The sequence below is a fragment of the Plenodomus lingam genome (genome assembly GCF_022343315.1).
Source record: "Plenodomus lingam strain CAN1 chromosome Unknown contig_2, whole genome shotgun sequence".
In the NCBI taxonomy this organism is placed as follows: domain Eukaryota; kingdom Fungi; phylum Ascomycota; class Dothideomycetes; order Pleosporales; family Leptosphaeriaceae; genus Plenodomus; species Plenodomus lingam.
Window position 1 is genome coordinate 65,764 of NW_027093937.1, and position 13,815 is coordinate 79,578.

The 13,815-nt window shown below is 35.3% G+C and overlaps 1 protein-coding gene across 1 annotated transcript; it reads right to left on the reverse strand.

The window, feature by feature from the left end:
* Window positions 1-9,614: 9,614 nt before the first annotated feature.
* Window positions 9,615-11,516, reverse strand: IAQ61_004948 (uncharacterized protein; the record flags this gene model as incomplete). Its single annotated transcript, XM_003838028.2, has 1 exon — window positions 9,615-11,516. The coding sequence occupies one exon, from the start codon at window positions 11,514-11,516 to the stop codon at window positions 9,615-9,617; it is 1,902 nt and encodes a 633-aa protein (XP_003838076.2).
* Between the last annotated feature and the right edge of the window lie 2,299 nt (window positions 11,517-13,815).

A 13,815-nucleotide genomic window follows, 5' to 3' on the forward strand; every position in this document is an offset into this window, starting at 1 on the left:
ACCCTAATAAACTACTAGGAGGCTCTACAAGTGTAGGGATATATATAGTAATAGATCTATTAGATATAGATCTAATTAGAAATCCCTTACACAATCTTTTAGTATATCCTAAACTAAATACTATAATCTATGCTATAATCGCAGTAGTAATAGGGAGCAAATCTCCTAAGAACCCTAAAAGAAATACGCACTAGGACGCTCTACAAAAAGAGCTAAAATAATAGAAGGATCTCTATAACTACTAAATAGGACAGCAATTTAGAGACGTAGTATATAAAGAAATTAATACTCTACTAAAAGCTAGTACCTAGGAGGAGATTAATAGGCTAACTATAGGAGAGCGTCTACTCCTACTTAAATAGGTGTTTATATATAAGCTTAATTAGGATAGTTACCTAATTAAGTGCAAAGCAAGGATAGTAGTAAGAGGAGATCTATAGCTTACTAACTTAATTTATTCAACCTACGTAGCTACCCTAGTAGCTTAAACCTTTAGGACTATAATAGCTATAGGAGCTAAGTTTAACCTTAAGATATATTAATATAACGTTGTTAGAGCTTTCCTTAACGCCTTAAGGGATTAACACCCTATAGTTATCTACGAGCTACCTAAAGGATATTAAATACCTAGGAAGTGCGTTAAGCTTAAACAAGCTCTATATAGACTAAAAGACTTACTATTATTATAGTATAATAAGCTCTTAACTATACTCTAAGAAAATAAGCTTATTGCTTCTAAAGAGGAGCTATGCCTATTCTTTAACAGAGATTGCAGTATCTTATTAATATTCTATGTGGACGATATCCTATCGCTCTATCACCAAAACTACGCAAGCCAAGCTTACAAGGTTATCTAAGCTCTAAAGCAAAGATATACTATAGAAGAAAAGGGACCTATAAGCTAGTTTCTAGGGGTAAGAGTAATCTAGGATAGAAAGAGACAGACAATAACGCTTGTTTATAATAAATACATTAACAAGATTACAAAGAAATTTAATCTAGCAGAGATAGGAAAATTCCCTACTATACTACTATTAAGTAAAGATATTAAAAAGAGTATAGGAGAAGCTACTAAAAAAGAGATTAAGGACTATTAGGAGCGCGTTAGATTAATCCTTTACACCTTAATTATAGTGCGCCCTAATATTGCCTATGTAGCCTCCTAGCTCTCCTAATACCTTACTAACCTATCTAAACAACACTTTAATGCAGTTAATTAAGTGATTGTCTATCTATACTAAACTTAATACTAATTAATCTAATATAGGAATAGGGATCCTAATAAGCTTATAATATATAGTAATGCGTTATTTGCTAATAATATTAATACTTAGCAATTATCATATAGATACCTAATTACACTCTTTAGAGGACCTATTATTTAGAAAGCAGCTTAACAAGCAACTGTTACTACTTTAACTACTAAGGTAGAGCTTCTTGCGCTTAAGCAAGTAAGTAAAGAAGCAATAGCGTTAAAATGCTTTTTAACTAAAATACACCTTACTTTAGATACTACCTAGATAATTAATTGTAATAATTAACAAACTATTAGGTTAGTAGTAGGTAATAATAAAAGGATTACTACTAAGCTGCGCTATATGGATATTTAAAATATGTAGCTTAGATAAGAGCATATAAAGGGATCTTTCTATATTACCTATCTACCTACTAGTAATATACTAGCTAATAGGCTTACTAAAAACCTAACTGCACAATAATTTGTATGGTTTAGGGAGTACCTAAAGTTATATAATAGTAGAGCATATATTATATAGTATTAATTAAAGTAAGGTAGTATATAAGATCTATTAATATATAATACAGGAATAACTAACTATAGCCTACCTCTCTATTATTAACTAGGTAGCTTCCCTAAGGAGCTCTATTACGCGTAAGAAGCGTGCCTTTGTTATAGACTGGCCTTAAGGGAGAATGCAATAAGCGTTAATAATAGTATTTAGTATCTTAAAGGAGAGATATGCCCTCTACGCCTTTTTATAGGTGTCTAGTGTGTTCGCTTAGTAGTAGTGTTAGACTTGGTCTATCTTGTGTTAGACCTAGGCTTAGGCATAAGCCTAAGCCCTTTATATACCCCTAACCTTCCCCTATAAACTATCTTAAAATTGTCTTTCTAGGGGTCTAGGGTTATGTCTCTATCCTCTATAATCTATATTAGGCTTTATTACTATATTCTTTAGTTTTATTATTATATCTTTATATTCCTTCCTAATTTATAACAGGCCTATATATTAAGTAGTACGCGCGCGTAGTGTCTATACGCTTATTTTAGCACCCTATTATAAAACTTCTAATATAGCTATCCTACCCTACTATAAATTTCCTAAACTTACTTTGTTACATAACAGATTTTTCCCTACTAATTAGCCCTCTCTCTACTCTTTCTTTATTAATCCTGCCTATCTAGCCCCTATTATATCCTTATGTACCGCTGCTAGTGCTAGTAGTAGAGATCTACTATAAGGCAGTTAGACCCCGCGCTAGGCCTACTAAGACAAGGTACGTACTTTTAATGTTCTCCCTATATTTCCTATACTAACTTTTTGCTTAGCACACATCTCCCTAAATATAGTTGCTTAGTAGCTTTATTATTTCTAGTAACTTAGATAATAAGGAATATAATAGTAGCTTTATAAAGCTACTTCCCTATAATTAGTATATTAACTAGCTTTATCTCTTTAGTAAGTATAACTATTAGGAAGGTAGTAGTAAGTTCCCCTTAATTTTTATTTTCTTTATAGCAAGTTCTAACTATATCTAGGGCGCTTATATAAGTCCTACTATTATAGCTATAAGACCTATACTTAATTAGAAGCTATCCTTGCTTATAATCCTAATATTTACTAAGCCCTCTATAACTAGCTTTAGTTTTATTATAGTTACTAGGAGGATTACCTCTATATTATAAAGAAGGGGACCCTTAGTACTTTTATAGGGAAACCTACTAAAGGCACCTATTACTAGTTTATACTATAGTTCTACTAGCTCTACTATTATTTTAAGGATCTTATATTAAGGGCTTAAACTAATAATACTATTACTCTACTTACCCCTACTACCTACTTACGCGCCTATAATTAGTATTAGCTTAGTGCTATTATTCTATCTACTACTAGTACTCTAGTATTTCTACTTTAGTCTACTATTACACCTTTATATAGTAGTTATAGTAATAATAATATTATATAGCTTACTACTACTACTAGTATTACCTTCTAGTATATTAACTAGTATATAAACAAGACCTAGGCCTAAACTAACCTTTATATTAATAAGCTTAAGAGCGCTACTAAGCGCACTACCTATAGTATTAAGACTCTTATTATTAGTATTAGTTTTCCCTTATTCCCTTTTATATCTATTCTAATATTTATTTTCTTTAGGCCTAGGGTGCTACGCGTTAGCAAGCTATTAAAGCACTACCCTCCTCCTAATACTACTACTACTACTACTTATACTTGTTAACTAAGTTATCCCCTACCTACGCCACGCGTAAGCGTTACTACTATTACTAAGAGACGTAGAGGCGTTAGAATAATATAAACAATAGTTTAGGGGGGGCTAAAGAGGGGTTAGTTATAGATAGTAATAGTATAGATACTACTACCTAATTATTAGCTATATTATAAAACTTTAGTAGTAGGGCACTTACTTAGAGTGTTATAAGGATAAATAAAAGATTTCTCTAATACCTTTCTACTTCTTAATTATAATAAAGGTCTAAGTTATTATTCTAGTTTCCTTTTACCCTTACTTCCTAGTTTTTATACGTATTAGGCTATTATTATACGTGGCATCCCTATACTATTCCTTAAACCTATCTAGAGCCTTAGTATTCTACACTACCTCTAGCGGGTGCTATATTAGATTAATATACCCCTTCTATTTTACTAGGACTTAATACTTCCCTTTTCCTCTTGTATTCTTTATATAAAGAATCTCTTCTACTTCCTATTTATCTAGTATTATATCTTTATTTTCTAGAGTAACTATTAGATCTAGTTATAAGTCCTAAAGCTTCTAGCTTAGTAGTAGGTTATTAGTAGCTCTCTCTAGTAGATCTATATACACAGTCTTATATAAGCTCCCTAGTAAGTCTAATACTACTATAAGTAGAGTAGGAACTTCTATTACTTTATACTTTACCTATAGCTAGTTAAACTTTTTACTTAGTTAGTTTATCTTTATATTACGTATTATAAACTAAACTATATTACCTTTTAGGAACTTTTTAGCTAGGTATTAGGACTAGTTTATTACTTCCTATTATTATTGCTATTAGAATATAATAGTAGCTTACGCTAGCTCTACACCCCTTTATAGGTGCGACAAGAACGCTATAGCCTCTCTATAAGGATTCTTAGGCTTTACTAGTAGTAATATTAACTTTTATAGCGTGTCTGTAGTATACCTATTTAAAAGCAGATTTAGGCTAATACTAGTTATACTAGAGTCCCTATTATTAAGTGTAAGTTAGCAGGCTAGTAGGTAGTTAGGCTAGTTAGTCTGCTTAAAGCATACTATTATGCGCAGCACTACCTATACTTCTTGGTTTGCCCACTCTGTCCTACTATCTATCTAAGGGTAGTATATAGTAGATAGTAACTAGTTTATCTTTATTATCTAGTATAATATTATCTAGAAGGATCCTAACTAGTTAGAGCCTTAGTTAGTAATAATAGAGGATAGGAAGCCCTAGAACTACTACTAGTTATCCTAGAAGATCCTTGCATAATAATTAGCTACTATAGAGACTATTACTTTAAGCTAAATATATTTAGATAATCTGTTAGTAATAACTAATAGGAACTAAGGTTTACTATTATCTTTTATAGATAGGTTAACTATAAAATCTATAGATATTTAGGACTAGTATTATAATATAACTAGTATAGGTTATAACAGACCCTATTAGCGCTTCTAGGAGATATAAGCACTATAAAAATAGTAGTTCTAAATATACTACGCAACGTCTCCTAATATTCTATCCTAATAGTAGTTATGGCGTAGTATTTAAAATATTATATTCTTTCCTAGATATCCTACTAAACATAATTTATATGCTTGCTATATAATAGTAGTTATAAGGGGTTCCTATATTAGTAGCTAAATAACGCCCCTCTAAAGCAAAGTACTGTGTGCGCTAATTGTATAGTCCCTAATCTATTACTTTATATTAGCTAGAACTAGGAAAGACCTAGCGCCTTTCTAAACTATATTAAGACGTACTTATTATATCTTATCTTCTAATACTACTTTGTCCTATAGTGTCTATATATACAGGTTAGTAAAAAGGCTAGCACCCTTTAGTAACTTAGACGCCTCCTCTACTTCTAACACTGCAACCTAAATTAATTTAGGGCGTATTACTAACTATAGTGTTGCTTTAGAGGAGTTTAAATCTTATAGTTACCTACTTAAGGTATTAGGTTATCCTGTAAGATAGCTAGGTCTATACTATAGGATGTACTAATATTTTATAAGTTCCTCTACCTAGCAGCACTATTACTTGCTTAAGCTTTAAAGGCTAATAAAGTACTCTAGGTTTTTATAGTCTATAAATATTATAAACAGTTTGTAAACACTCTATAACTCTACTAACTAGCTTTTAAGATACTTAATAATAGCTAGCAATTCCTTATTATATATAGTGTAGTTTTGTCTCTCTAGCATTAGTGCTATAGAGTAGTAAGTAACTAGGCGCTAAACGCCCCTAACCTTTTGCAATAAGCAACCCCTAAGAGCGTATCCTAAATAGTCTACTTCTAATAACGTTTCTTTAGCTAGGTCCTATTATATTAATACTAGTCCTAATATAAATACCTTTTTTAGTGTATTAAATGCACTCTATTCTTCCTCTCCCTATTAGAATAGGGTATCCTTCCTAGTTAGTTAGTTTAAAGGCGCTACTACTTTAGAAAACTTTGCAATAAAATTATAGTAGAAGTTAGTAAAACCTAGGAAACTCCTTACCTCTCTTATATTCCTAGGGGATTCCTATTCCTATACTACCCTAAGCTTTTTAGGGTTAGGTCTAAGTAATTTGCCTACCTTAATAATATAGCCTAGGTAGCGTACCTCCTTAATACTAAAAGCACATTTCTCTAAGTCTAGGTATAGTCCTACTTCTTTTAATAGCGTAAGTATATGCTGTACTTTTTCTATATAGTTAAACTAGTCTCCTCCTAAATAAATTAGGATATTATTAAGGTAGGCTATTATATATAGTCTAAGTAACTCTATAAGTGTAGTATTAATATATTATTAGAAAGTAGATAGCGCACTACTAAGACTAAATAGATATACTAACTATTTATATAACCTAAACTAGGTGTAGAAAGCTATTAAGGACTTATAACCTTCTACTATTCTAACTTTATAAAAGGTAGCACAAATATCTACTTTTATAAACTACTTTGCGCTAGATAGTGTGCGTAAAGTTTCCTTAATAAGTAGTAGTAGATATTAGTCTAATATTATTATGCTATTAAGCATCTAGTAATCTATATAAAGGCGCTAACCGCCTAATAGCTTCTTTACTAGCAACACTAGAGCTCTAGCTATAGAAGAGCTTGCTTAGATCTAGCCCTTGTCTATTAATCTAGTAAGTTGTGTTCTTAGTACTAGCAATTAATTACGCGATATAGGGTACAGGGGACCCTATAGGGGGTTAGGCTAGGTTCTATCTAGGAGGGTTATTAACTAAATATAGTAATCTATACTACCTTAATAAGGTAGTAAACTACCTACTAACTCTTTGTTAAACAGGTCCTTAAACTCTTATAGTTCTAGTAGCAACTTTCTCTTTCTAGTTTTATGCTTAGGCTTATAGGGAACTATATTACTAGCAATATAGATAGTATATATATTAATAGGACTTCCCTTATTAACACTTCCTAGATATTTTATTAGGCGCAAGTTATATATTACTTATAATATATCTAGTATATTTATTATAAAAATTTATACCTATATATCTTCCTATTAGGATCCTTAATTTAGTAACCCTGCTATAACTAAACCTAAGATAGTAGAGATATAGGTAGGATATAGGCGTCTCCTACTCTCTTGTACTACTATATTTCCTGCCTTCCTAATTATTAATTCGCCTTATAGAATGTCTATAACAACGCCCTCTCTATATAGCTATAGTCTGCCTAGTATTAGTTAATAGGAGAGACTAGGTACTATATAAGCTAAAAGCTAAGACTACTAACTATCTAAATTATAGTCTAATACTACTAACTATAAAATTCTTATACCCTTAGTAATTCCCTAGGTATATTATAAGGGTCACAGGGGAATATTAATAAAGTTTCTACTAATCTATCTTACTAACTTTTCCTTAACTACACTAAAACACTAGCACCCTTAATTAACTATTGCTTACACGTTCTCTACTCTACCTAGGAGGAGGGGAATAAAGAAAGGAGGATTATTTAACCTAGCCTTAATATCTAGGGGATACTTAATAGCCTCTACTATTAATAATTCCTCTATTATAGTGTCCTCCTTATACCCCTAACTTAGCCTAGGGTTAGGGGTAGCTAGTTTCCTAAATTAGGGCCGCTTACTAATACTATAACTGTCTTAACACCTACTAGTTATAGTAATAGGGTATTAGGACATACACGTATAAAATAACTGCCCTATCTACACTAGGTATAGACCTTTGCTAGTTTCTATATATTAAACAGGTCCTATAGGATCTAGTTAGGATATAATATTAGTAGTTTAGTAGGTGCACTTAATAAGGCTACTACTTCTACTATATTTATATTACTATCCTAATCTAAGGTAGACTTCTACTAGGGTTCCTTAGACTTACTAGCCTAAAGAAAACCTAGTTCTAGAGAGGCTATTTTAATATCTACTATAATTATCTTATATTCCTCTATAGCTATATTATAGTTTATCCTAGAGACTCCCCTATTAAGGGAAACTAAGCGTATATAGCTATTAAGAGATTACTAAAGTTATAAAGCTTTTATTTATTATCCTAGTATAAACCTCCTAACTATATAAGAAGCTATATAAAATTTATAAAGAACTCTATAAAAGGCTAATTTTAGGCTTAATATAAGTATTCTAATATAACTTAGGCGCGCTCCTGCCTATAATAGTTACTATAATAGAACGCTAGGTAGTTAAGAAACCTGCTTATATCCTAACGCTTGCGTGTACTATCCTTAAAGTATAGTACTATAGCGCGCTAGACTATAGGTAATAGCTATTACTAAATATATATAAACCTTACCTTTTTATTCCTAATAAAGACCTTATCTATGTATAGTTTAAACTCTATAGTTATTTACTAGAAGGAAAAGTTTACCTTAGTACTATTATATAGTAAGCTAACTAGGAAGGGTTTATATTATAAGGTAGAAGAGGGTAGAGGTAGTAGATTATTAAACCTAGCAGGCTTAGAGGAGGGTTAGGATAGAATCTAATTGCGTATTTCCTTATTCTATTAATATAGTATAGCTATTATAGTAGAGTCTTAAGCCTATTATTCTATTAATCTATAGACCTACTATATTAGCCTTTCTACTATATTAGGTTACACCTAATTATTCTAAATATCTAGTGTATCTATCTCTTATTACTATTATAGTATATTTAGAAGAAGATACTAAAATATTATAGACTAGCCTTAAGGGAGAATATAATAAGCGTTAATAATAGTATTTAGTATCTTAAAGGAGAGGTAAGCCCTCTACGCCTTTTTATAGGTATCTAGTGTGTTTGCTTAGTAGTGGTGTTAGACTTAGTCTATCTTGTGTTAGACCTAGGCTTGGGCATAAGCCTAAGCCCTTCACAACTACTTATTCTTGTTTATATTAGACTACGTAAGATATTACTAGCCCTAATATAGCTCTAATTAAGCGCTAACTCTATACTAAGGCTCCTCTACGTCTAGATATACAATATACCTAATACTTATAAATAAATAGATAAGTTCTTTATATTGTTTTATATATAACCTATAAGTAAAGAAATTATATTCTTTTTTATATAAATATATACTCTTATATACATTTAAGTTATATTAAATACCTTTTAGATACTTCTACCTACCTATAGTATTATAATGATTTTTTATCCTATTATTACTAGTTAAAGATATTATCTTTCTAAAATTTAGGTATACTTTTTTAAGTTATATATAACTTTTAAACTACTATTATCTTTAAAAATCTATCTAATTTAAATTAAAGATATTTATATTTAAAGTAACACTTTTATATAGAAAGGTAAGAGTAGAAGAATATAGTTGAATAGATATCCTTAGTATTCTAAATCTCTGTTTTAGTGAGGATCCCTAGTAAAGTGATGGCAATAGGTTGAACACGGCCATGGCGCGCGCAGCCTTGGTAGGTACAAGAGGTGTGTCATCATCGTCTCCCTTGCTACCATACTGTTGCCAGCTTCAGCCTCCACATCATCTTGCAAGACGGGGGATCGGCAATCGGTCATAAACCCAAGTTCTTACCCTTGACTAAGACATGTTGAAATGAGAAGGCGGTGGCGTTGTGAAATTTACTCTCTAGACTGTCGTAGCAAGATGCATCTCTCTTCCCCACTGCACCCCTGCATTACCGCTCTTGTCTCGTGCCCCGTCCAGGCCTTGCAAACCGCTCTCGTCCTTCTGCGTGCTGTACCATTTCCACCAACATGGCAAACTCCCCCTGGTCCTTGATGTGCAGATTGACCGCTTGCTCCGCATGCGCAACCACCATTTCCGCCGCTGCCACTGCTTGTTCCACCTTTTGCATATTGCCAAGGCACACCCTTAGTCTGTTAACTTCTTGTGCCACTGTGTCCATGTCGGCTTTGAGGGCTTCTGAGCTTCCAACAGGCAAATGCCGGTCCATATCCTGCGTGTCCGCATCCGCACACTCGCGTATCTCACGCATTCGCTGCTGCAGTTCACAAAGCCCTTGGAGTTGCTGTTGCCGTCGTTCTAGTGGCCGAATGCGTGCACTAATCATCTCTGCCGTACCAGGCTCCGTCAATCCAAGGTCAGCCTGCACTAGCCTTCTGACCATTGAGCAATTACGGCGAGACTGTTGGAGCTGCGTCTTCGCACTCGTTAACCTGAGCGACGCCTCGTCTCCTGCTCCAAGAGCCTCTCGTACCGCATTCATGGCCAGGGCCCATGGCCCTTGCCCAAGACTGTCCACCATCTCATGCATAGCCCGAGTGTGCGTGCTCGTCGATCTATGGTCGACAGGCTTCTGTCTTTCCCCTAGCATGCTAAGAGTACTGTCTTCAATCCAGCTATGCGTTATGTGGTCGTGGTCATCCGACAGAGACAAAGATCGCACGCGATTTCGCCGGATTTCGGGTGATGCGCTGCGCCGTCGCTTTGATGACATCTTCCCGTTTTTTCGCCCGTCTTGCTCGTCTACCCCCGTGTCGTCTTGGTCGTCTTGCGCCTCTTGCCCAATCTGGGATTCTTGATCATCTATCTCGCTGTCTTCTTGGCTGAATTGCGCCTCTTGGTCATCTGTCTCGCTGTCGTCTTGGTTGAATTGCGCCTCTTGGTCATGTATCTCGCTGTCGTCTTGGTTGAATTGCGCCCCTTGGACATCTATCTCGCTGTCATCTTGCGCATCTTGCGCCTGTTGCTCGCCTCTCTCCCTCGTGAGGTCGTCTTGCTCGTCTTGCGCCTCTGGCGCAACATGCGCTTCTTGCTCACCTATCTCGCTCTCGCTCGCGCTGTCGTTCTGTTCAGCCTGCACGCCTCCCCCTTCAGACTCCGGATCTGAGTCGTCCCCCGACCTGTCAGTGCCAATCTCACCGTCTCGCTCCTCCCAGGTCGCCTGCCACGCCAACACCTCGCTCGCGTCTGGCTCTGAACATGCGCCGGTATCGACAGCGTCAATGTAGGCCGCAAGCGGCAGCCTTGCCAGCACGTACGTCCCGGCGTTGACCTGCTTCTTCAATGTTTCGCCTTTCTTGGCTCGGACGAGTCCCCCAACAAAGTATGTGCCGCTTCCACCTAGAAATCGCGAGCGAATGTTGCAGGCGAAGGTGGCTAATGACCTGCTTTGTACGGCAGCCTTGTATACCTGCTCAATCAAGTTCTTGCCCGGATTCAGAGGCAGGCGAACACCCAGGCGGCCCAAGTCGTGCCAGAACCCGTCACCCCAGTAGTCGATAATGTGGGTAATGCTATTCAGCTTCTGGTATAGTGTTGGAGTCTCGTATATTTCCTGTCTCTCTGCCACAAACGCAGCTAGCGACTGGTCAAAGTGACGGTGTACAGCGAGCCAAAACGTTGACGTCCAGAAGGTGTCGAGTAGCATCACGTAATTGCGCGTCAGGGCAGATACACGACCCGCGACCGTTGACAAGTTAACAATGCCCTTGGTTGTCTGTGCCACTCGCAGTGCCTGTGCAAATGCCACGCGCACCTCTTCGCGCGAACCCTCACTGGCAACTGCAACGTAATGGTCGACGATCTGGGAGTTTAGCGTTTTGTGTCGCTGCATGGATTGACGCGACCGCGTTGAGTAGCCGAACAGCGCCAACGGGGGCCTAGATTGGGCAGCTGCTCATTCTGTGCAGCAGATGACTATAGGTACAGTGTGTGCATAGGTTGTAGGGGTCAAGTTGATTGTGTCGAATATAATGGATGGTTAAGATGTTGTGTGTAAGTCTCACCCATAGCAGCCAGGATAAGGCAGGACGTGCCATCCCTCTTGGGACGCCGAAAGTAGAGCGGGCCATGTGACCCACCAAAATGGCTTCGTTGGCCAGGGATTGATCATAGTTCGAAAGTATGAGACAATCGCAACAGTTAGAAGGCTTAATCCTGGGAAATGGGACGTCCAACCAGGGTAAGAGCATGTAAGGATCTTGAACAGTGCAAGCAACTGCAACTAGTACTATGCAGCTGCCGCTTAGCAACAAAAGAGCACAACATAGGTAAACATAAACTTATTCACGTCACAATATTAAACTTGTATCTAAGGATAGGAATTTTTATTAGAGTATTGACTATCTAAAGTTAGAAGATAATTCTTAAGTTAGCTAGGACTTGCATACTATATTATAATGCAGGAATTATAACACGTGTGGAAATTTAGATTACTAAGCTTAGGAATAATTTAGGAGAAAGAATATTTAGAGTATATCTACTATAATAGGATGTATATAAATAGAGCTTTAACTACCCTTCCTAGAAGGTATATAATTAGTAAACCTTCGTTACTAGAGCTCCTTTTTCTATTAGGCACTTAGTAGTAAGCTAGAAGTTAATTAGATAGTGGATTAGCTAGGGGTATAGATTTAGGATATTAATTAGGATTTAGATTAGTTAATTAGATTAAGATGCTCTATAATCTAGTTATTATCCCTCCTATAATAGTAACTTTCTAGTCTACTCTATACCACTAATTTTTAAGTTATCTTAAAATATAATATACTAGTAACGTATATATTAAGAATAATAGGTAAATAATTATATTAGGTAATAGTAGCCTAATATGTTATTCTAATTGGCTAATATCTACTTAATTATATCTAGAAACTAAGTACACTTATCTAGCCAAAGCTGTTGCACAGGATTAAGGTTTGTACCTGTTCTTTTAGACAATTATCCAGTCTGAATATATAGTCCCTGCCTAACGAGAGCTCCTTATGTTTACCTCTCTACTAATCCTCTAATACGCGTGTTGTAACGACGTAGGTAGGTTAGGCATCTAAAAGGTATCTAATACAACTTAAAGGCATATAGGAATACGCGTATATATAGAAAAGGGTATAATTTCTACACCTATAGGTCTTATATAAAAGGATATAAAGAACTTATCTATCTACTCTATCTATATAATAACTTAGGTAGGTAAGGCATTTAAAAGGTATCCTATACGACTTAAAGGCATATAGGAGTACGCGTCTATACTAAAAAGGATAAGATTTCTACACCTATAGGTCTTGTACAAAAGGACAAGAAGAACATGCCTATCCTAACTATAGGCAAGCTGTTCTCTATATATATTAGTACGTTAGGCCTTTATTAGGCCTAACTTAGTATAGAATAATAGGTAGGTAATTCTACCTTATTATTATACTACCCCCTCCTATAGAGAAAGGATATTCCCTATCCTTAGGACTAGGTTTAGATCTCTTATTAAAGAAAAGCTCTTATAAAATAAATCTACCTTTACCTCTACCTTTACCTTTACTTCTTGTTCCTAGGGTATAGACCCCTATCCTTAGCCTGCATATAACTAGCCCTCTACCTACTAACTTTCTTATTCTTATATCCCCTATTTTTTAATTATTTAACCTAATCTATCTAAAATCTAGTAAGTATTTAATCTATATAATTAAATAGTTACTAATCTAAATTAGAACCTTTAGCTATGCTAGTACTAGTACTACTAGGAGTCCTCCCTATTGCTTATCGCGCTCTCTATATAAGGGCAGTTAGGGCTCTAGCTAGGGGCAGGTTTAACAATTTTAATTTTAAGTTAAAGAATTCTAAGAAGTGCTAGTACTATATCTCCTAGAATAAGTATTGCAATCTAGTAAGTATCTAAGTCTAATAGGGTTCCTTTACTAATTCTAGTAGATTCCTTCTTTTATTAGCCTAGAGTACTCTACCCTTAGGGGTGTAACAATAAGGCAGAATTGCCTGCCTATTGTTCTATGCTAAGTTAGGCCTAATAAAGGCCTAACTTACTAATATATATAGAGAACAGCTCGCCTATAGTTAGGATAGGCATATTCTTCTTGTCCTTTTGTACAAGACCTATAGGTGTAGGAATCTTATCCTTTTCTATA